The sequence below is a fragment of the Acomys russatus genome, chromosome 2 (assembly GCF_903995435.1).
Source record: "Acomys russatus chromosome 2, mAcoRus1.1, whole genome shotgun sequence".
Classification (NCBI taxonomy): Eukaryota; Metazoa; Chordata; class Mammalia; order Rodentia; family Muridae; genus Acomys; species Acomys russatus.
Genome location: NC_067138.1, coordinates 43,213,855 through 43,235,322, shown reverse-complemented (window position 1 = coordinate 43,235,322; position 21,468 = coordinate 43,213,855). Strand labels below are relative to the sequence as shown.

Here is a 21,468-nt window from a genome sequence, read left to right as displayed (position 1 = left end):
TTGCCTATAGCGCTATCTTATGGAGACATTTCTTAATAGAAATTACTTCCTTTCAGATTACTTTGTGTCAAATTCAGATAAAATCTAGTCAGGACAGCCTGCATTGTGTGGTGCCTATGTACTTGGTGCTCACAGAGGCCAGAGGAGGGCATTTGATCCTTTAGGATTGGAATTGCAGATGGTTATGAGCTGCAGTGAAAACTGGAACTCAAATCTTGGTCTCTGGAAGGAACACCAGTGTTCTTAACCACTGAGCCATCTCTCCAGCCCCATCAGTCTATTATTGAGGAAAACAAGAGCAGTGATTCAAGCAGGAGCCTGGCAGGAACCACAGAGAAGCAGCTTATTCAGTGGCTCATGCCTAGTTAGCTTTCTTACAGCCCAGCCCAGAGAATGGCACTACCCACAATGAGCTTCCTACATCAATTAAGAATCAATGTTCTCCCCCAGACAAGCCCACAGACCAATCTGATCTGGGAAATCCCTCAGTTGGTACTTCCTTCTCCTCTTATTCTAGGCTGTGTCACTTTGACAATTAAAGGAACTAGGACATGGCTCACGTGCCTGTCCCTCAACCCAGGTAGAATGTTGACTGGCTTGGTCTTATACAGCTCTTGGGTAGGTAATTACGACTACTGTTAGCTCATCAGTGCAACAATCCTTTCATGCAAAGAAGACACTATTTCACCCTAGTGCTTCCCACCTATGTTTCAAACGTTTGAGGATGTGTATGGGACGAGAAGTGGTTGAAGAGAGTAGTTCACGCAAAGGAATATATCAGAATACATCAGAAATAAGTGCTGGAATGCTTTTCAATTATTTTCCATGGGCGAAAAATGCTCATTTTACTAATAGCCACATGTATTTCTTGAGAGTTTACTGTTATATGTGGCAGATAAAAAGTGAAATACACAGACTTTGATTTCATAATATCAACTATTAACCACAGGCTAAAACAAAGCAGAAAAACATCTGTGCATCTTTCTACACACACACACACACACACACACACACACACACACACACACTCCTACTCCTAACACCCATATAGGGAAGACATCACAAGGACATGGAGGTATAACTCAAGAAGACTTTTGCAAAAATAACAGGTAAATTTGAGGTAACATTTCCTCCTGGAATCAATAATAAATCCCTGAAAACGTATATTTTCAAAAATTATATTTTAATAATCTTTAGGCATAAGAAGACTTTTTTCATGAAAAACACTATGATTGTTTATCTTTTTCACTGTCAAGTTATCAAATCTGATAAAAATAATCATGTACTAAGTGAAGAATCAGAATGAGGCACACAGCAAAGGCATCTGTGTGGCTTTCTCATATTGCCATGAGCAGTGTTAGCAAGCCATAGAATTACGCAAAGTTGCTCTGTTGCCATATTGAAGACTTTCAGTCAAACATGTAACATTGCTGAAATGAAGAAATATTTCCAGTATAAAGTGGATAGGTCTGATAAATCAAGGATTCCATCTCCTCAAATACGTTCTCAAAGTGGTGATCATTTTTCCGAGCTGCAAGAGAAAATAATGTTCCTTTTTAAAAAGACTGGTTGATGAGTTTTCTAATAGACGACTTTATGATCATTCTTCCTGTGAGCAGAATTATTTACCGGGGAGGCATGGGCAAAAGAGAAGTGCCTCAGAGAATCCCCTCCCCAGTACAACAGTGCCAGTGACAGCACACGTGCTGTGGTTATAGCAGCTACTCACTCACAGTATTATTCATTACAAGGCTAAGTGTGCACAAGACTTGAGAACTTAGAGCCAGGACATAGACCCATCCCTGGAGAAGTGTATCCTAGCAGACAAGCAGAATTAAATGGTGGACTATCTTCATAGGACACCCGCACTGGGATGGTGCATGAGTTAAAGGGGTGGAGACAGTAAAGTGGATGACAGTGGAGGAAACAGGGCAGGAGGAAACAACCCAGGAGGCCAATGAGAAGGCTATACATGGGCGAGGACTAAGGTTTGAGACTGATGTCAAAGGAAGGCTCTCTGACATTTTGATAAGGAATGTTGGCAGGTAAAGAACCAACTACCACAAGATGAAAGCTGTAGCAAAGCCTGCCCTGCAGCTACTCACTCCCACCCAGAGGGAAAGTGCTTCTTAGGACCACCACTGCATATGGGATGGCTTTGCTCTGTAAAAAATCTTTTGTTTTTGGCTATTTTTTTTTTCAGGAATTCCTCCATTCTGTCCCTTGCACACTGCCTCTACTGCTCCCACCCATATCACTCAACTAAGATACAAACACCTGCCCAAACTATGTAACCACAAGTGCAAAATAGGATGAAAATCTATGTTCTTGTCATCAAATAGACAAAATGTAGTAACTTTTATCCAGTATCTCAATGCCTACAGACAGACAACCATAAATTCACAGACTGTGATAGGATATAACTCAATTTACATCATTGACTTGAAAAACAAACATAATGCTCAAAGGTTGTTCTTGCACGTTCGTCAAATTGCTGATCAAGAATCTGGTCTATTGGCTCATGGATGACTGTTAAATAACTGCTTTGATCTTTCTTGAATATGAATATACTCAATTTCAAGGATTTAACGTTGTTTAGAATTTTCTAGTTAAATCTATAGACCTTATGGAACAGCTGTAGAATAAAAAGGTATACAAAAGCCAAGAGAAGGGCATGCACTCTCCTTCAAAAGTTATGACAGAGCGATGAGATTATATACCCATATATTACCTTCAGAAACAAAAAACTCTGCTAAGTAAAATGCAGTCTTCACAGCATTTGGTGCATGGGAAATGCCGTTCAATGACTTCCACTCATACGGGGCTTTCTCAGGATGCCACTGCACAGCATATACTGGATACTTACGTCCTGTATGGAGAGCACACACCAGTAAGCAGAGAGTGGCTAACCATGATGTTCCTACATTGTTTTATGCCACACAGGTGCCACATAAAACATGTTGCAACTCACCAAAATCAGAAAATGTAAAAGTTGTACATATTCTTTCACACAAAGACCTGTTTATAGTCAGGGTTATAGTGTATCTCATTGACTTGCACTCTCTCACAATTGGAATGTGAGTTGATTTTCTAGGAAATCAAAGTTAAAACAAACAAAAAGTTTGGCCTTGGAATACGTTCCAGCACAAGAGCCAAATGAGTAGTTTCTTTGGGCTGTGAATCTACCCTAAGGCCACACCCATGCTACGTATTCATTCCATCACAAAATGCACACTTAGCTGTTGACACACATTTCTATAACTTTATCTTGTGTCTCTTAATACATGTTCTCACCACACTATAAAAACAAATCATGTAAGCATTTTTATATTCACCAATGTGCCTCAGCCTATGCAATGATTTGTGATTTTGGAGCAACATCTGTTAAAATAAATTTTAGTAGTTTAAAAACATTTGTATTCTTGGTGATTATAATTAAATCATTTTTAGAATTCAGATATTATACATACTCTCAGCTAGATAAAATTATTTAATCCCTAAGGTTGGATTGAAAAATAATTCAGTATGGGGAGAAAGTTATATAAAAGAATTAAAAAAAAAAAAAAAGAATTTCCATTGCATGATGACTGGTTAGGATTTTTTCATATATTATTCTTATTTTTCCCATATGCTTTAAAAGTTTCACAACTTTTTTTAAAAGTGAAAATATAGTCTCTGAAAATTATTAAGCCTTCTCTTGTACTCACAAGTGAAATACCTCATTTTAATAGAAAGCACCCCCTCACTTCCATGTTTTGGAATGGAGACCATGATGGCTCCCAGAAAGTGTTTGTAGAACAGGCCACCAAGGAGAAGTTGTGTCCTCTCCACCTCACTCACTAGTCTCTCCTACTTGCACAGCATTGCCAGAGAGCAAACACTTCATCCCAATCTTCCTGCAGTCCACAGAAGCAAAGCCTACCAGCAAGCAGATCTAGACAGAGCCCCTCTCTCGATGATCTTGTTCTAAGTTCATGTTATAATTTCTACAGTTGTAAAGAAATGTCACTGGTCCTTTAATAACGGTGTTCTAAAGAGTTATCCTTACTTGTTTCTGAACATCAGTGTTTGTATGTATTTGTGTGTGATTATCAGATAAATCCTCATTTAGGCATTTTTATCCTTAGCCATACTTTTGCCTGTGGGTCATCCCAAGATGGGAAAAAGACAGTGCCAAGAGGGAGGCTACTGAAGTTCCTTTGGATTGGGTTAGTCTGCATTAGGTAGCAACGTTGAGAGGGGAGGGGTGTCATCATGACCTGCTCTAGGGCTCTGCAACTTGAGTCCTATGGTGCTAATCAACAAATTTTCCACCAGTGAATCCACAAGGATCCCTGGGCATATAACTAGGACCTGGGCCACCTGACTGTTGTCTTCAGAGAAGGCTCCTGGCAAGGGCATGGCAACACCTCCAAGGGAGGTGTATCCAGGCAGCAGCTGCATGGCCCTTCCAGCAGGCACATCTCGTCATCTAAAGGCATGGTGTAAAGGCAGTCCTGAGACTTAAGTCTGGTAACTACAGGCACATGTTCCTCCAGGTGGAGGGAGGCACAGGTCCCTGGGTGAGCAGGGGCTGCAGCAGCTCACTGGGCTGCAGGTCTTGCAGCTCTTGCAGCTCTTTGAGCATATGGCTGACTGGGTCTGGGCTAGCAGCATGCACCAGCATCTTCACCCACATCTCCATCTTGATGCAGGTCTCCTCCAAGCTGGTGGTACATGAGGCCACTAGGCACCAAAGGCAAGGAGAAGGTGTCCTCATCTGTAGGCCTCCCTGTGCCACCCTTACCCTTACCCTTACCCTTCTGCTTGGCAGACAACTGCCTAGACAAGGTGTCCATCAGGCTCTAGCTTTTGGACCTGTTCTTCCCTTTCTCATCCTCACTGTCAATGGCACAGCTGGCCATGTCTCTGCCATGGTAGCTTCAAAGCAAGGAGTCATCTTTCACAAAGTCACCTGCGAAGGACTGGAGCTGAACCACCATGGACTCAGTTTCATCTTTGCTTTTATTTGGGTTGAAAGATTTCCTGAAGGTTTTCAGACTGGTTTTCTTCATTATGACCAGTTACCTTACCCAAATGGGTTGATTCTCTCTGAAACAGCTGTCCCCAAATATCAGGAGGGACTGTGTGCCTAATGGGTGAACCCTGCCAGGCTTCATTTAACCTCTGAAGCTACAGCAAATCATATGGAAGCATTTTCTCAATGGAGTTCTTCTTCCCAAATAACTAGTTTGTATCCAGTTGACAAAAATCTGACCAGCATACTACTATTCCCTGTACAAAATGAAAACCTCTGCCTTTGTAAGGAGATAGTTTAAACACAAGTTCAGACATTACATACAACCTCGTTATTAAGCTTCTGTCATTAAGCTGCTGTATAGAGATGCATGAATCTACAAGAGGCACAATGCGATCAAGTTCACCTGTTGAAAACTTCAAGACGGCACTGATACCCTTAGGGTCTACTGATAATGTTACTATTTGCCACTAAGTTCTTGAGTGACATCTTATATTCCACCAGCTCGTTCTTTTCTTCTCTAATGCCCAACAGTTGGCCCATGGCCACCGGCTCCCCCTTCCCTCCTTTCTCCTCCTCTTCCTCCCTGAATGGAGCACTCTGCCAAGGCCCAGGCACAGTGCAGCTGCTGCCTTTCTCTTGTTTTAATATAACTTACTAATTCAGTTGAATTCCTCAATCTTTTCACTTACGGATTATGTTTCTTTAGGTCTTGAAAACTCCTTTTACACAAGATCACAGAGACTTTCTCCTTTATTTCTCTAATTTACCTTTCCAGTTAGGCATTTGATCCACCTGAATATGTGTAGCCTTGGCTGTCCTGGACTCACTTTGTAAACCAGGCTGGCCTTGAACTCACAGCAATCCACCTACCTCTGCCTCTATGAGTGCTGGGATCACAGGTGTGTGCCACCACACCCAGGTCAAAGTATCTGTTTTAACATTAAAAAATAATCTCTGCCCCTCTTCCTCTGTTCTCAAAGCCCAGTCTAGTGTTAGAATGCCTTACCTCTGGCCTCCAGATCCCCCTCTCTGTGCCACCACATTTCACAGCCATCGAAGATGGATTCCAAATGCTTCCTTTACATCTCCCTTCTAGTCTAGCTCATTTTCTAGCATTAACCTCTCTTTGAGACTTCATTTGAACTTCTTTCATTTTTAATAAAAGTTAGTTCTTTTTAAATCTCTCTTACGCGTCCCCCTGACCAGGCATGTTTTCTTTGTGTAGGCAAAGCTATATCCAGGCCAGCCTTGAACTCAAGAGATCCGCCTGGCTCTGCCTCCAGATTAAAGGTGTTTGCCACTGTACCTCGGCATGTATTTTCAAATGTTCCTTATTTCTTTAAAACAAGGTATTCTACTGAATATCATAATTCATAATAGCTGAGGTCTGTGCACAGCTGACTATCTGCTGTTTCTCCAAGTTCACACTTATGATACTCTGCTTCCTTGTGTGTTATTATCTGGAACATGAATCATTCATACTCCATCAAACTTCATCTATAGAGAAATCCTGAAGCATAGAATGAATGAATCTTGACCATTCCAAGACAAGTATTTTGATTTGCTTCTGCCATGTACATGTGTGCTACCAGAAGAAACCGATAAGTAAACATTCCAACCTGCTGCCCTCTGTCTACATTCCTAGCTAGTATAACGTAGGTGACACTCAACCATTCAGTCCCTGTGAATGCTGAAGGCTCACTCGCCTCATCTTCCTCACTCTATGCAGTTAGCATGCTCACACAAGCAATTCTTCCTGAAGTTCCATGGTCGGGATTCCAGGTATCTTTTGAGTTATCCTTGCCTGGCAAGCACACAGTGTTCTTTCCATACACAGGCTTTGTCTCTGTACATGCTGCTTTCCAATACTCTCAGAACTGCAAGCTTTAATGTGCTTCTTTCCAATACTCTCAGAACTGCAAGCTTTAATGTGCTTCTTTTCTTGCCACCTAGTAACATACTTAGAAAGCTGCTTTCCTCCATCAACCTGTTTTTCACATTTGTCAGAAAAACTAGCCAAGGTGTTTAACGTGGGAAAACTCTAGACGCTGAGTGGCCTTCTCCATCTAGTTCGTCATCGTAACCTGTCCACCCTAGGTCTAAAAACTACCCAGGTAAGGCTAATCTGATTTGGAACGTGTCACCTGTTTTCGAAAACAATCCTACTTCTGTTTTTGAGCTCCAAAGCCACATGACTTCCCTCACAAGAAAAGAGGCCTATAAAATTAAAATGAAAAGAAATTAAGTTTAGATACTCTAAAGCTGCACATACCTTCCATGGTTGAGATGAACTCAATACTGCCATCTGTGTTTGTTGTTAATATATTGAAAAACTTTGTTAAGTTTTCATTTTCTGTAAAGTTCTAAAATAAGAAAATAAAACAGGGCTCAGTTCTGCAATTATCCTAAATGCCTTCATCTTGTTAAGGAGATACTGATTGTGAAACCATGTGATACCTTCACAGAGAGGCTCCACTTGTGAAAATTTGCAGTCAGAGGTTCTAATGCTAATGACATCAATAAGTCAGCAGGAAAATTCTGGAACATTCTGCCCTGTAATACACCTAAAATAATTTAAGAACAGAGAAATGACTTAAATGTATGAAAAAAGACCACTAAGTCACTTACCTTCAGCCAAACAAGAGCCATTATTAAGATATGATCAAGATGAGTAAATGGTGAACAAAGCACACAAAAGTGCCAATAGTCAGGCCAAGGCGTGTCTAACACAGGTGCAAATACGCTCCAGATGTAATTGCTTTTTTAAGATTTTCAGTATGAATAGCTACAAATAGACTATTCAGAGAAGAGCAGATAATCTTAACTCTGGCTCCTCAGAAACCTCCGAAAAATAAGAATTCCCAAATATATATGTTTGTGTTCCCAGAAAAGAACCTAATATTTCCAATGTATTTTCAAAGGTATATAGGAGAGGGCATTGAGTGGAGATTACCTGAAATAAAAGGCCATATGGGAACCTACTACTTTATAAGGTAATTAAAACCTAAAAATTAAGGGTCTGGAAAGATGGCTCAGCAGTTAAGAGTACTTGCTGCTCTTAAAGAGGACTTAAGTTCAATTCCCAACATCCATGTACAGGAGCTCACAAACACTTGTAACTTCAGCTCCAGGGGATCCTACTCCCTTTGGGGGGGGGGGTATACACAGAGATAAAAAGAGACAAATCTTCTTTAAAATATGTACATTAAATATAGAGAGAGATAGTCTGCATGACTAGGCAATGCTGCCTCTACAAATCCATGCTGGTGTGGGACACAGCCTTATGAGCCTGACGCACAGCTGGTCAGGGAGGCCAGTGAGACTCCTACAACAATGTAAGCTCTTGCCATTCCTCCTGCTTGCCCACCAGAACTAGATGACAAAAACCTATGGCAGAGGATGCTACACAGCTTGGTGTCAAGATCTAAAGAACTCAAGCTGGAGCTGAGGTGGACACTCCTCTATGCTGGATAGCTTGCATGTTGCTAGAAAGTGCTATTCAAGTTGCTGAGGGAGAAGAGGCAACAATGGTCTCACCTAGGTGTGAACACTAGATACTACAATGCCAATCTGGGCAGTGTGATAGGCACCGTGGTCCAATAGTAGCGTGAGTGTTATGGGAGTAAAGCAACTCCTCTCAGATTAGATTTTAGGCTCTCTTCACATGAGAATATATGCCTGGGACTATGAAATCCATAAAAAGCCCATGCACCTAGAATAATTTAAGCACAGAGACATGAATTCAACACCTGAAAAAATAAAGCCCACAAAGGCACTTTCCTGCAGCCAAAGAGCAGGTATTATTAAGACATAATCAAGGTGAGTAAATGGCAAGCAAAGCGTATTTCCACAGAGATGCCTGTGGCCGGCCAATGCACGTCTAATATGGATGCTGGGAAGGGCAAAGGCCCTAAAATGGGAAGATCATCATGGGCCCTAAAGTGGGACTCACCACTGTTGTTTAGCTAAATGGACATGATGCCAAACCTCATTGTACATATTTGTGCTTACACCCATAGACAAATGCTAGTCCCTCCTAGTTACAAGCTCCTCTTGCAATGAACGGCAGTGAATGTAGACCCATGGCTCATCAGAGTCATAAGAATAATTGATGCTTGAGTGTTCAGCCCTAAACAGGACATATATACCACTCTAACTGAAGCTCAAGGAACATGGTGGAAGGAAAAGGGAAAGTATGTAAAAACCCGACAACAGAAAGGATATGAAATGCCTTTCAAAATCCATGGTCACAGAGACCCCTAGTGAAAACCAGTGAATCACAAAACAAAAGTAAAAAAGACATAAATGAGGGAAAGGCGCATGTAAGGAGGAGGGTAGTTAATGCTTAAGAAGGAGAAGAGAGAGGTAAGAGAGAGTATAAGAGTAAACACACTGTATCCATGTGTGAAACCAACAAAGTAAATGTAATCAACTGAAGGTTAAATGTACCAACCAAGGAGAAAAGAGCATTAACTAAGTAAGCTTTAAAAAGATCTACGCAGCAAACAGAGGAAGGAAGCAGTGTTGCTCCACGGATTACCTCAGAATGGGGCTGACTACCAGAAAAACTAATCACATGATAAGAGAGTTTTGAAATAGCCCAATGTCTGGGCATGGAAGAGACACAGGCGACCGCAGTCAGGCACACAGAGTGGAGTATGGACAGCGGAGTGAAGACACAGTCCTCATATGTTCCAGGCTCTGATGCTAAGCCAGGCCTCTCATTCTTGCTAATGGCTTCAGTGAGAGCTCGAGTACCACGAATCATTGCTTTGTTGTACAAACTGGGCTTTTGTTATATTGCAACCCCAAAAGCCTAACCTAAAGTATATCCTTCCCGTAAAGTTCTTGCAGTGACTGAGGTCATGAAAACAAGCCTTTTGAAGGTATGGCACCACCTGTGAATTCTATCTGTGACCACCATTTTTCCCTCCCAGAATCTTTAATTAGAACACCCATAGTTGGTAGCACTTGGTTATGATGATTCAGAAACTATATAGAATTGGTTTTAAGAAGCCAACTAAAGGCTTCTTAAACCACTGAAATGTCTTGAGTGATGAGAGCATGTTATAGTAATGAGATGATTCCTTGTTACCCTCAGAATTCCTCAGGATGGGCTGACCACCAGAAAGACTAATCACGTGATCAGAAGGCGTAGAAGCAATGCAACCTCTGGGAATGGAAGGGGCACAGGAGACTGCAGTCATCCCTATAAGCACCAATTCAATCATGCTTTGCAAGGAAATGCCAATAAAAATTCTGGAACTCTAGAAACCCAAACTCACGGGAGTTCCAAGATGGAAAGCAAATGCAAGTACTTTCCCGAGCTCTGTGAACTCAGAACATGACAGCCATGTCTTAGGGATCCCCAAACCTGTAGAAGCTAACATGAGAGTGGATGCGGGTGGGTAACTTGCAGGTCTTTAAGTAGCACATGAATACACTGGTCTTGTTCAGCACCAAGCTCTTTTAATTTGTGAGGTCTTGTTACTTCCAAGTGTTTAGTGCCAGACTAAAACCGTAACCTCATAGACTCAAGACAGAAGCAACATATGTAGATATGTAGACAAAGAGGGAATGCTGGCATGATAGCAATGATGCCTATTTATAAGATCGGTATTTAAAAAATACTACACATACAAACTGGAAATCATCATCTTGATTAATTGTCAGGAAGAATTCTCAGAGGTAGAAATGTTTACCGTGAAAATATATGAGGCTAAGAGACACTGGATGCTTCTCAAAGACCAATGTGAAAAAGCTAGAACTCAAAACCAGAGCTGGTTTCAGAATTCTTAATTACATGATCCTGAGACCACTAAAAGTAATGCATTATCAAATATAAATATTGTCATCCTCACAAATGAATACCAGAGGGCTTTGTTATTCATAGTTTTAGTCTTCAAATAACCCAAAGACTATTTCTGGCTTGATATTTAGTGTTCACTAATGCTGTTGAGAAATATGTTTAGAAGAATTGGGGCTTATTCTTACCTGCAGTGAAATTCAAGGGCAATGGCACTGAGACAGTGTCTGTGAGTGTTAGTAAGTTCTTTCCACTAACCAGAAACGAAAGCTCCTCAAATCCAAGACATGTTCCCCACACAGGAAAATAGTCTCCATTATCATAACTCTGCAGGATGATGAAAGAGAAAATTAAGTTGATTCAAACTTCAACACACACACACACACACACACACACACACACACACCAGCTTGTTATTACAGCTACACAGATTTCTATAGAATTCTCCAGGATTCCTAAGTAGGCTACAACTTAAGCTGTATTCAGAAAACGTGGAAAGGGGAATTGTGGGCACATTATGTCTCGACCTAAAGACCCATTAAATTTGTTAGTCTTGCTATTAAAAGTTATTAAGCAGGTATCTCAAGAAAGTAGTTATCGAGGAAAATGTTTAAAGGAGGCTGGCAAGATCTGAGTGCCAGCAACAATAAACGAAAAATTGCTGACAATATTTCAGGGGAGAAACCGGGATCTTAGAAGCCATGGTAGAATTGCAGAATTTCTTCAAGGTCCAAGATGAAGCATCGTACTGTAGCTAGAGACTGTGCATGGTAAACAGACAAGGCCTAGAGTATGTGTTTGGAAGTTTTCTGAAGAAGCTACTGACTGACTGACTGATTAGAACTGTGTGCCTGTGAAGGGACATCATGCTACAGATATGAGCTTTCTTCAGTCTGTTTTAATAGGCATTTATTACCAACCTCTGTGTCTGACCTGACATCTTTATTAGTACTAGATACAACTTTTTAAATGTATAGCTGAGCTTAGCAAACTCCTGGCTTCCCCCAACCCTAAATCTAAAAACTTTGAAAAGCTAGCACCTGAAACTCAACAAAAGACCTGTCCACTCTACCACAGTGTGTCACCTGATGGTCTCATCAACTTGGTAAAGCAGTTTTAAACTTCCTTTTGTTCTGTAACTCATATCTTTCATTTGTATTTGGATCAGAATAAAATCTTTCTAGCAAGAACTGTGCCTGGTGTCAACAAGTAGCTGGAAGAAGAATGAGGTTGGATGGAACAACAAAGAATAAGAGAGTTAGTAGCACAGGAATGCTACCCAGTATATGACGGGCCAGCGGGAGGCATCAGTTCTACTGAGCTATGATGAGGGTGTGCTCCACACCTAAAATCCCCAAATTACATGAGACAAAAGACAACCAGTGGGAATAGACACTTGACTCCTGGAGAGCAGATGTCTGACTGTTAAGGAGAATAAGACTGGGGTAACTGTGAAGGAAGCAATAGTAGACTTTAAAAGAGAGAACTGAAGGCTGGGCGTGGTGGTGCACACCTTTAATCAGGAGGCAGAGGCAGGTGGATCTGAGTTAAAAGCCATCCTGGTCTACAAAGCAAGTCCAGGGCTCTGTTACATAGAGGAACCCTGTCTTAAAAATCAGGGGAGTGGAGAATAGTCCTTGTGGAAACAGAAAAACTCACTTGGAGTGATAATCAATAGAAGATATTTACCTCTATGGCTTTGTTGTAAAATATTTTGGCCACGTGGGAATAATCTGAATGTACTATGCTAACACCTCCTCCAGGAAAAAGTATTCTGAAATAAAATCAATTAAGATATAACATGTATTTTCTCCTTTAACAAGTAAATAAACATTCTTTGTTTAAAGAATAATTTTATTATATAGTGATGTGTACATTTATAATATTCATAATCCTAGACATATAATATTCATGTTATATATGAATATGTGAATACATAAAATATTCATACATATAAATACGTAATGTATAATATATGTGAATGTATAATATTCATTATCCCAGACAGTCAGAAACTACTGTGGTTAAGAATTTTGCACATATTCTCTTAAAACTTATTCAAAAAACAAGCTCATTGAAGGAAATATAACATGAACAAATCAAAGGCAAAAAAAAAAAAAAAAAAAAAAAAAAAAGGAAAGAGACCAAAGAGTGAGAAGAGACAAAATTCCAGGTGTGTATGGCTTTGAACTAAGGTGGTCAGCAAAGTTGATTGTTAGTACACAGCTATTTTAGCTCCCAAATAAGATATGAAAGTACAAAGCCCATAATAACATAACAATTATTTCTATTAGAATTAAACATCTGAAAGAATTTGCTTCTTCAGAGTTCTCATATTTCTTAAGAAATAAACACAATATTAGGATATCCTGAAAATCAACACAATTATCATCCTAGAAAAAAGTCTTGGAATATTCACAAATATTAGGTTCTCTTTCATTTTACCCAAAAAGGTAGGTAAAAAAAAAAAAAAAAAAAAATATATATATATATATATATATATATATATATATATATATATATATATATTCTACGATCTTATATCAAATTTTCAGATTAACATTAAAATTTAAATTCCTGAACACATCTTGAAATAACAAAGGATATTCAAAAGCAGCCTAGCTTCTCTGGCCAACAAAAATTTGGACTACATATATTAAAATTCTAAAAATATTGAAATATGAGTTTGAAATATTATACTGAGACTATTTCATTCTTTAATTTGCATGTATGTGTATATATGGCGCAGGGGGGAGGGGAGTAAGAGCAAGCACATATGTTTTTTCTTCCCATGTGGGACTCAGTTCACAAGGCTTGTGTGACAGGCACATCATGAGGCATCTTACCAGCCAAAGGCTACTCTTCATGTAAAAACTACACCATGCTTCTTCTGTGAACCAGGGTTGGTATCAGCCTGTGACAATGCTAGTTTCCACTCTTAGGAAACTCGCAGTCTAAGGAAAAGGTTTAAACAGCTATCTGCTAAAACAGCTACCACAAAGCCACAGCAGAAAGTGATGGGTTACTGAAGAAGACCAATTAGCAGGTCTCTCCCCACTGACTCAGTACTTCAAAGCCCACCTATGACCAAGTCTGGTCTACGAATCCTACAGTTCCTTTACACAGTAAAAGTGGCCTCAGACTCTCAGATGACAGTCTCTAGTAGGTGCCACAGTCCCAGATGACCAGTCATTTGGTGGAGGTTCTCCCATAAAATAGTGTGGGGTCCTCTTCACTGTACCGCAGCAAAGCTACTTTTTGAACTTATATTATTGTACTTTTTTTTCCTGTTTCCATTCAGAAACAATAAATTCCAACCCCGATTTTCACCAATTCAGAGCCCCACTCTCAGAGCCTGTGCTGTGGAGAGAGTGCACCAGTCTCTGAGAGGCGATCAGTATCAGGGAAGATACGGGAAGATTCAAAAAGGACTCTCTGGTCAATTTAAGAGTCATAGCTGGTTTGTTTCCATGGCAACACCCTGGGCATCTAGACAAGCTGCACCGAACTATTCACACCTGTCTACGTGACATTCAGACTCTCTGACATCAGTGCCACTGGGAGAGGGGTCAGAGGGGTGAAGTCATTCAAACATGCATGTGAAGGCTTCTTTCACTATACTTTGGCCCGGATTTATTTATCCTCATCTTTACCAAATACTTTGAATCTCTAGATATGGTAAAAGTTTCACTAAACTCACCCAATCTTACAAGCAATAGTTATTGATCCAAACTAACCAACACCAATTTATCTTTGAACATCACTGACTTCTATCCCACTTCCATTCAGAAGCGGCTACTACTAACATCCACTGTGCTGAGAACAGAAACACACCAGAAAACAGCGGTGCACCATCGGTGCCACTGTGTCCCTGCACACCAGCAAACAGCAGGTTTTCCTTTTGTTTTTGTGCCTTGCCTTCTCATGTAGCAGTGTTGGCACAAGAGCAGTGTTTCAAACCGTCTACAAACGTCATCGGTTGGAAACTCCGGCATAAGGTTCCGTTGAGCACACGTGAAGATCACACTGGGCTCACTCCCACCTGCACCTCCAGAACAGCCTCAACACTCTGGGACTTCCAGCAAATGCTCGTGTTTGGGTCCAAGGCTGCATATTCGTCTGTACGAACACCTATTTGCATGGTAAGATTTCAAGCTCCCAGTCAAAGAGTATGTCTGTTTCTAAGTTCAATAAGTTACTGAAGAATCTCCCCCCACAGATTGACTTCTCACTAGCACCCTCAAGGAGAGCACTTGGTTGCCCTCTTCTTCACAGTGTATTAGCAAGTGTTCTGACTTCCGCTAGCTTGGTTCTTGATTTCTATAATTAACTGTGCTTTCTTAAGCTAAGAGCAATAATGGGTTTTTGTCATGTAAATTCAAATCCTGTTCCACGATATAACTTCTCACATAGTTGATGGTGAGACAGAGCAGAATTTTTTTTTCTAAGTTCTATTCAAATTACACCCTGAAAGATAAACAATCTGTAGCTTTAGACATAGGACTTGGAAACTTCAAAATATTTAAGCATTTAAACTAAGATTAAATTAAGAGATAATGGGCCTATGACACAGCAGTTACATATTTCCTAACTTGGTTCCTATTCAGTACTAGGACCGAGCGTCGAGTCAGGCTCGACCACGCTCCGTTCCGCTTCTTTCCTTCTCAGGCTGGTGAACGTTTTGCTCTCTTCCCCTCCACATCCTAAGAAACTGGAGCTACAGTGTGGGCTTGAGCCCTGAGACCTCGCCCCGCCTCCCACTCTATACTGGAGGTTTACATCTCCTTTCAAAAGATTTCAACAAAAGCACTTGGGAAATTATTATCAGACAACCTTTAAGAGAGATCTACAGAAACATACAGTATTTACATGTATATTTTGCAAAACTTTGATGGGCACACACAGATATGCTGTAGTAAAACTGAAAAAAAATGTCAAGCCAACTTACCCATTAATAGATCTGAAAATTTCTGCATACTCTATATGTGTAAGATCAAGCCTGCAAACAATTTAAAAGGAAAAGTTTTACCAAAAAAATTCAGTTCTGAAGCATAAGAAAAAAGCTAATAATCAAAAGAAGTCACCAGATTATTTTTTAAACATTAAATGGAAAATACGTTGTTTGAGGTACTGCATATTGAATCCAAGGCTTTGCACATGCAGGGCAAGTGCCACAGCACTTTTGCCTAAAATTAGAGAATACCACACCACTACCTTAGAGGCATCCTTGTCAAACTATGAAAATCACAAAATTACATCATGTTTTGCTGATCAGAAATGTAAGTCTATTTTTTTCTGGGATTTAACGAAATTCAGTATTTTAAAGTAGATGCTTATATAGCAAACCCTGGCCACTAGTAATATGCTAGCCAAGAAACCTAAAAAATTAGCCATTTTATAGAAAGAGACATTTTTCGAAAAGCTTTATAGGGCTGGGGAGATGATGGTTCAACAGTTCAAAGTTCCAGCTGCTCCTCCAGAGTTGTCCACGTGGGGCACGCGTCTGTGCAATTCCAGCTCCAGGGCTCTTCCGCCCTCTTGTGGCCTCTGTGGGTACTGGCACACACCCAGGCACACCCATCCTTCTACACCTCTTCACTACCAGGGGACCTACTGGCAATTTGGTAAAATATAAACAATATGAATGGATACCACACCTCAACGTCTCATCCTTCCAAGCAGCTGCAAAGGTCCGACTCTCATACTTGAAATCCAGATGTAATGACAGACTCCTTACGGACCAGTCCCACTGGCTCAGGTTTTCTCAAGCACCCTTGATCAAGCACCCTTGCAAGCACTTCCTAGCAATCCCCACGGTCCCGAAGTTTTTTTTATCTGTTTTCCACAGAAAACCCAAAGAAATTAACCCACGACAACTGGCAGGAACCTTTTTAATTCATAGTGATGTCTGTAAAAAGTGTGTGAGCAGCCCTCTGTTTCCACAAGACAGCAGCAAGGCACACACACCCTCTCCATCCATACAAGTTCACAGTCTTTAGTAGAATATAAACATATCTGGCCCAGGCGGACCCCCAGTCAGTTTAGAACATGGCTTCTGTTGTTGCTAGGCAAGCTCCAATCCCTAGCCCTTGCCTATGATCTGCCTGTGAACCTCTCCAGCTCTCCTCTAAGTCCCAGGAAGCTTGGAAATCCACATGGGCTGTACAGAAATTCTAGGTAAACTTTTGGGCTCAGAGCCAAAAGCAGTCAGCAAGATCTCTACAGAAGGACTAACCTGACAGGTGACTGTGCTCAGAGTATTAAGGTGGAATGGGAGTACACATGTTCTTGGTATCTTGCCAATCTAATCTCTTCAGGTTGTACCAGCCATCTCAAAATCTTCCTCACAGACCAGGATAAGCTGCACACCACTACCCCCGCACCAGCTAAACAAATAGGCTCTACAGCATTTGTGACTATATGTTTTAACCCTATCTCTCACTACTAATAAGCCACATAATTGCTGACTGTGACCTGAAGATTCCTGTCTCAAGAAAATACCGGAAAAACAACCCATGACAATGAATACAGAGGGCATCTGCTTATTGTCAGATGTTTCTTAACACAAAAGCTCTTCTCAGGCTGCCCACTGGAACCACATGGATAAACACCCTGTTGCTGAAGACACCATACACTTAATTGCAGGACACAGAGGAAATCAAGATAGAACTTAGCTGAATGCTTATCCCCTGATGGTTAGATTTCATACTGCCAGAAGGTAGATACAGGTAGCTAGAGAGGAAAAATCATACCCAGCTGAGAATCTTATATACTACAACACCAGCCTGCTAGGCAGTATGTGTCAATTGGTGCAATCATGGCTGTTTTGGAGATAGCCAAATGCTTTCTAATTAGATATCATACTTTTTGTTTGTTTGTTTGTTTTTGTTTTTCAAAACAGGGTTTCTCTGTGTAACCTTGGCTGTCCTGGATTCACTTTGTATACTAGGCTGGCCTCGAACTCACAAAGACCCACCTGCCTCTACTTCCCAGCATGATGGGATTACAGGCTTGCACCATTATGCCTGACTGATATTCTTTTCTAAAATAAGTTCATCCCTGGTACTACAGATGTGACCAAAGACTCATGGCTGGGGAGATCACAGGCCCTAGGGGTAAACCTACTTCTTTTGTTTGACTAAATGGACATGTAGCCAAACTGTCCCCTAAATATTTATGTTTGTACCTATAGACCAGTGCTGCTCTCAGTCTTGGCCAAAGCAGCTTGATTTTTATAGCAAATGGTAATTAATGAAGAGACTCATGACCAACCAAGGTAATGAGAATAAGCAAGTGTTGAACACCCAGCTCTAAACAGGATATTGGTATCACTTCCACACACCTCCAGAACTCAAGGAATATTGCAGAAGAAGACTGCTAAACTGGTGCCTTCTGGGAAGGACATGGCCTCGGTACCCATGACCCCACAGCAGCTGCAGCTGTGTGCTCAGATCCTGCACAAGATCGGGCTAATGAACACTCAGCTAAGTATGGAAAAGGGGCTCATAGGGCCTCATCCCTTTCCCTGGGAACTACTGGCAGTTATGGTTGCCTAGGGAAGGGAAGTCACTGTCTTCAGTGCTGTAGCTATTATTGATTTGTCCAGTCTCCAGGGGCAAGCTCCATACAATATCCACTGGTTAAACTCAGAGGGTTACAAAACAAAACAGACATGAAGATGGGAGGTGGGGTTCTCTGGGATGATAGAGTGAAGGGGATAAGAACGGATAAGGCTGCTTCAGACATTACATACATCCATTGCAGGACACAAAGAGACCAGTCTTGAGCTAACCAGGAAACGCTCTCTGACTGGCTGGCTTTCTTAGTGCTAGAAGATGCTATGCAGGCTGCTGGGGAAGAAAAGACACCAAAGGTCTTACCTAGCACTAGACCCTCCATGGTGCAATACAGACCTGCCGTGAAAGATTTGCCCACTGGTGCAGTAGTGGCAGGGCTGTCTGTAAGAATAACCAACCATTCCCCCCAGTGAAATGTGAAGCCTGTTCTGCAAGAGGGATTTCATGCCTGGTGCTGTAAACATAGATAAGACCCATGGCTGAACTCAGGGTAGCTGTGGTTATCTGAACAAAGCTTGCACAAGACCAAGCCAGTTTAAAAACAAACAAACAAACAAACAAACAAAAACCTCTGGCAGATATGGGGGCCCACCCCTAGCCGGGAAGTTACTGGCAGTTGATGGGTGCTAGAGAGAGATAGTCACCTTTCTTCTGGGGTACAGGCCCTGGTAGGTTGCCTGTGCCCAGTGGATATGGATATGTGCAGCCAATTGGATGCACTGGCTGAAAAAATATGTATTTTTATGTGTTTGGGGTGGAGTGGGAGTACTAGAGGGACCTGGAGGGGTGAATAAGATCAAGATACATTGTATATATGTATGAAATTTTCAGAGAATACATTAAAAATACTACTTTTAAAAAGTGTAGGAATGAATGTGATCATAATTGATTGTACACATGTATGAAACTGTCAAACTTCAGTCTTTTACAAACTCTTTTGACTTTGGAATGTTCAAAAATATTTTAAAGGTTTTGTAAATGAACTGAACTTATTCTTAAAATAGACGCTGGCAACTCAGGCTGCTGTATTCTGCCTTTCAGCACGCTGTGTTTTCTAAAGTCCACTAGCAGGGGATGGCAACCTGAAAGCACCAAGTCCTGAGAAAGAAGGTAACCAGAAAAGGCAGGATGAAACCAAAGTCAGGTGCCACCCACAGCACAGTTCTACCCAGGTCTCTCACCTACCTCCTCCTCCTCTCTGAGCCAAAAAGTGGCCCAGCAACCAACCTACCAGGAATGCTGCAAGTCTCATTTTACAGGTAGAATTTATATAGATTATTAAGTTTCTACAGGATCACATGATTCCAATTTCAAGTAGTAAGTCTCAAAATGAACTTTGATACCAAAGTTGGAGCTTACCCTACATGCTGTCAATCAGGTTTTCAGCATCATGTCATAAATGCTAATAATATTCCACAAGTCACTTGGTTTCAAAACTCCTCAGGTTTCCAGACTTGCACCTACCTATTCCCACCTATTTCCTCTTCTGCAACCTCGAATTTGATGAGTCATTGTTTTTACAGATGTGTTAAAGGACATAATTCACAAGTGCTCTCTCTTTCATTTCAAGCCAGAACTCTCCAGATGCCTCTGAACTGGGCTGCCCACTGTGGTGGCTCTACAATGTCTTACCTACATTTTCAGTAACCTACTAAACAGCTTGCATTTAAAAACTTCCATCACCAAAACTTTGAAACACTGTGGCGGAGACTCCCAAGAGCCTCTTCCTCAGATCTAATACTGTCACATGAGACTAAATTTACTACTAGGAAATTAAACACTAATCTTATGGCTACAGACAGTGAAAGGCGCAACAAGGCAATCTTTATTACTCTAAACATCAAGATTATGTTTCCACCAAACTCTAAATCATACTTACATTTTGATCGTTATAATATTATAACAAAGAAAGTCTTTGTAATTATTTGCAAAGTAGGTTGTAATAGTTGCGTTTTGTCCATAAAATTACATAAAAGATTATACGAGAGTTCTAGGTTATTCCCATTAACCAGTTTTAGCTGACAACATGTTTAAAAGACTTTGTTCAAGTGAAAAAGTATGATGAAATTACTCCCTTCAAATTGGTAGTATGAAATTAATCAGATTATTTTACTGAGCTGTAGTATCATTTAAAAATGTTAGCACCTTTATAAAGGTCTCTCTCTCTCTCTCTCTCTCTGGGTGTGTGTGTGTGTGTCTGTGTGTGTATGTGTGCATTACATGTGTGTTAGGTCCCACAGAGCTTACAGGAACCAAACTTTGGACCTCTGGAAGAACATCAAGTGCACTTAACCAGTGAGTCATGTCTCTAATCCCAAACTTAACACCTATAAAACTGCAATACCTATCATTCACGCTAAAGTAATACTAATACAGTCACTAGATGTGCACGTGCATCTTCAGTCATCTTCTAAAACGCCTCCCTCATTCCCTACGCGTTCCCTTCTGACAGCACTAGGCGGAAAGCCAGCTAAACTGGATTCTCTGTTACGATGTTCTTCTGGCGTCTGAGAGGAGTGTCTCTCTGGGGTGAGGAAAGCAATCATGTCCTTGCTGTTAACACACATAATCACACTTTCAATGACATTACTGACACACGGCTTCACGGAGACCATAGACAATAGGTTTGTGGCTGAAGTTGGATGCAATATCCCTACTTGTCATGATGTAAGCATAGGAAAGGAGGCATTCATTTCAGAGATGAAACACCAATCTTTACATCCTAGGTGAAAATCACTGAAGCTTACGTACCTTATGGGCACGACTCTTGCACCAGCGGACTCTATATACTTCACATAGGATGAAGCAATGTAGTACTTTCCCAACTTTCTCATTTCCTTTGATTGACATTTTTGCATTAATATTCCTAAATGGAAAAAAAAAAGAAAAGAAAAACCTTTAGCTTCAAGAAAATTCATTCCTTTCTTACTGAAAGCTGAATCACAGCACAGTACAAAATGTCTCAAGTTTGGCTTTTCAGTTCACAGACCTGCATTTTCTGCAAGTCTACTGACAGACATTGGGAACGCAGTAGAGAAGGATGATCTTTGAGTTTTCCCACACCA

General features: G+C 40.9%; 1 protein-coding gene and 1 pseudogene across 1 annotated transcript; both read right to left on the bottom strand.

Annotated features, from left to right (window-relative positions):
* Window positions 1-1,178: 1,178 nt before the first annotated feature.
* Ggh (gamma-glutamyl hydrolase) lies at window positions 1,179-21,264 on the bottom strand (the record flags this gene model as incomplete). Its single annotated transcript, XM_051160862.1, has 8 exons — window positions 1,179-1,531; window positions 2,732-2,869; window positions 7,293-7,383; window positions 7,478-7,584; window positions 11,015-11,153; window positions 12,516-12,600; window positions 15,775-15,825; window positions 21,155-21,264. Coding segments are annotated over 8 exons (843 nt in total), but the record flags the coding sequence as incomplete, so codon positions are not given.
* On the bottom strand, window positions 3,860-5,086 carry LOC127202112 (suppressor of cytokine signaling 6-like; annotated as a pseudogene).
* Window positions 21,265-21,468: the final 204 nt, after the last annotated feature.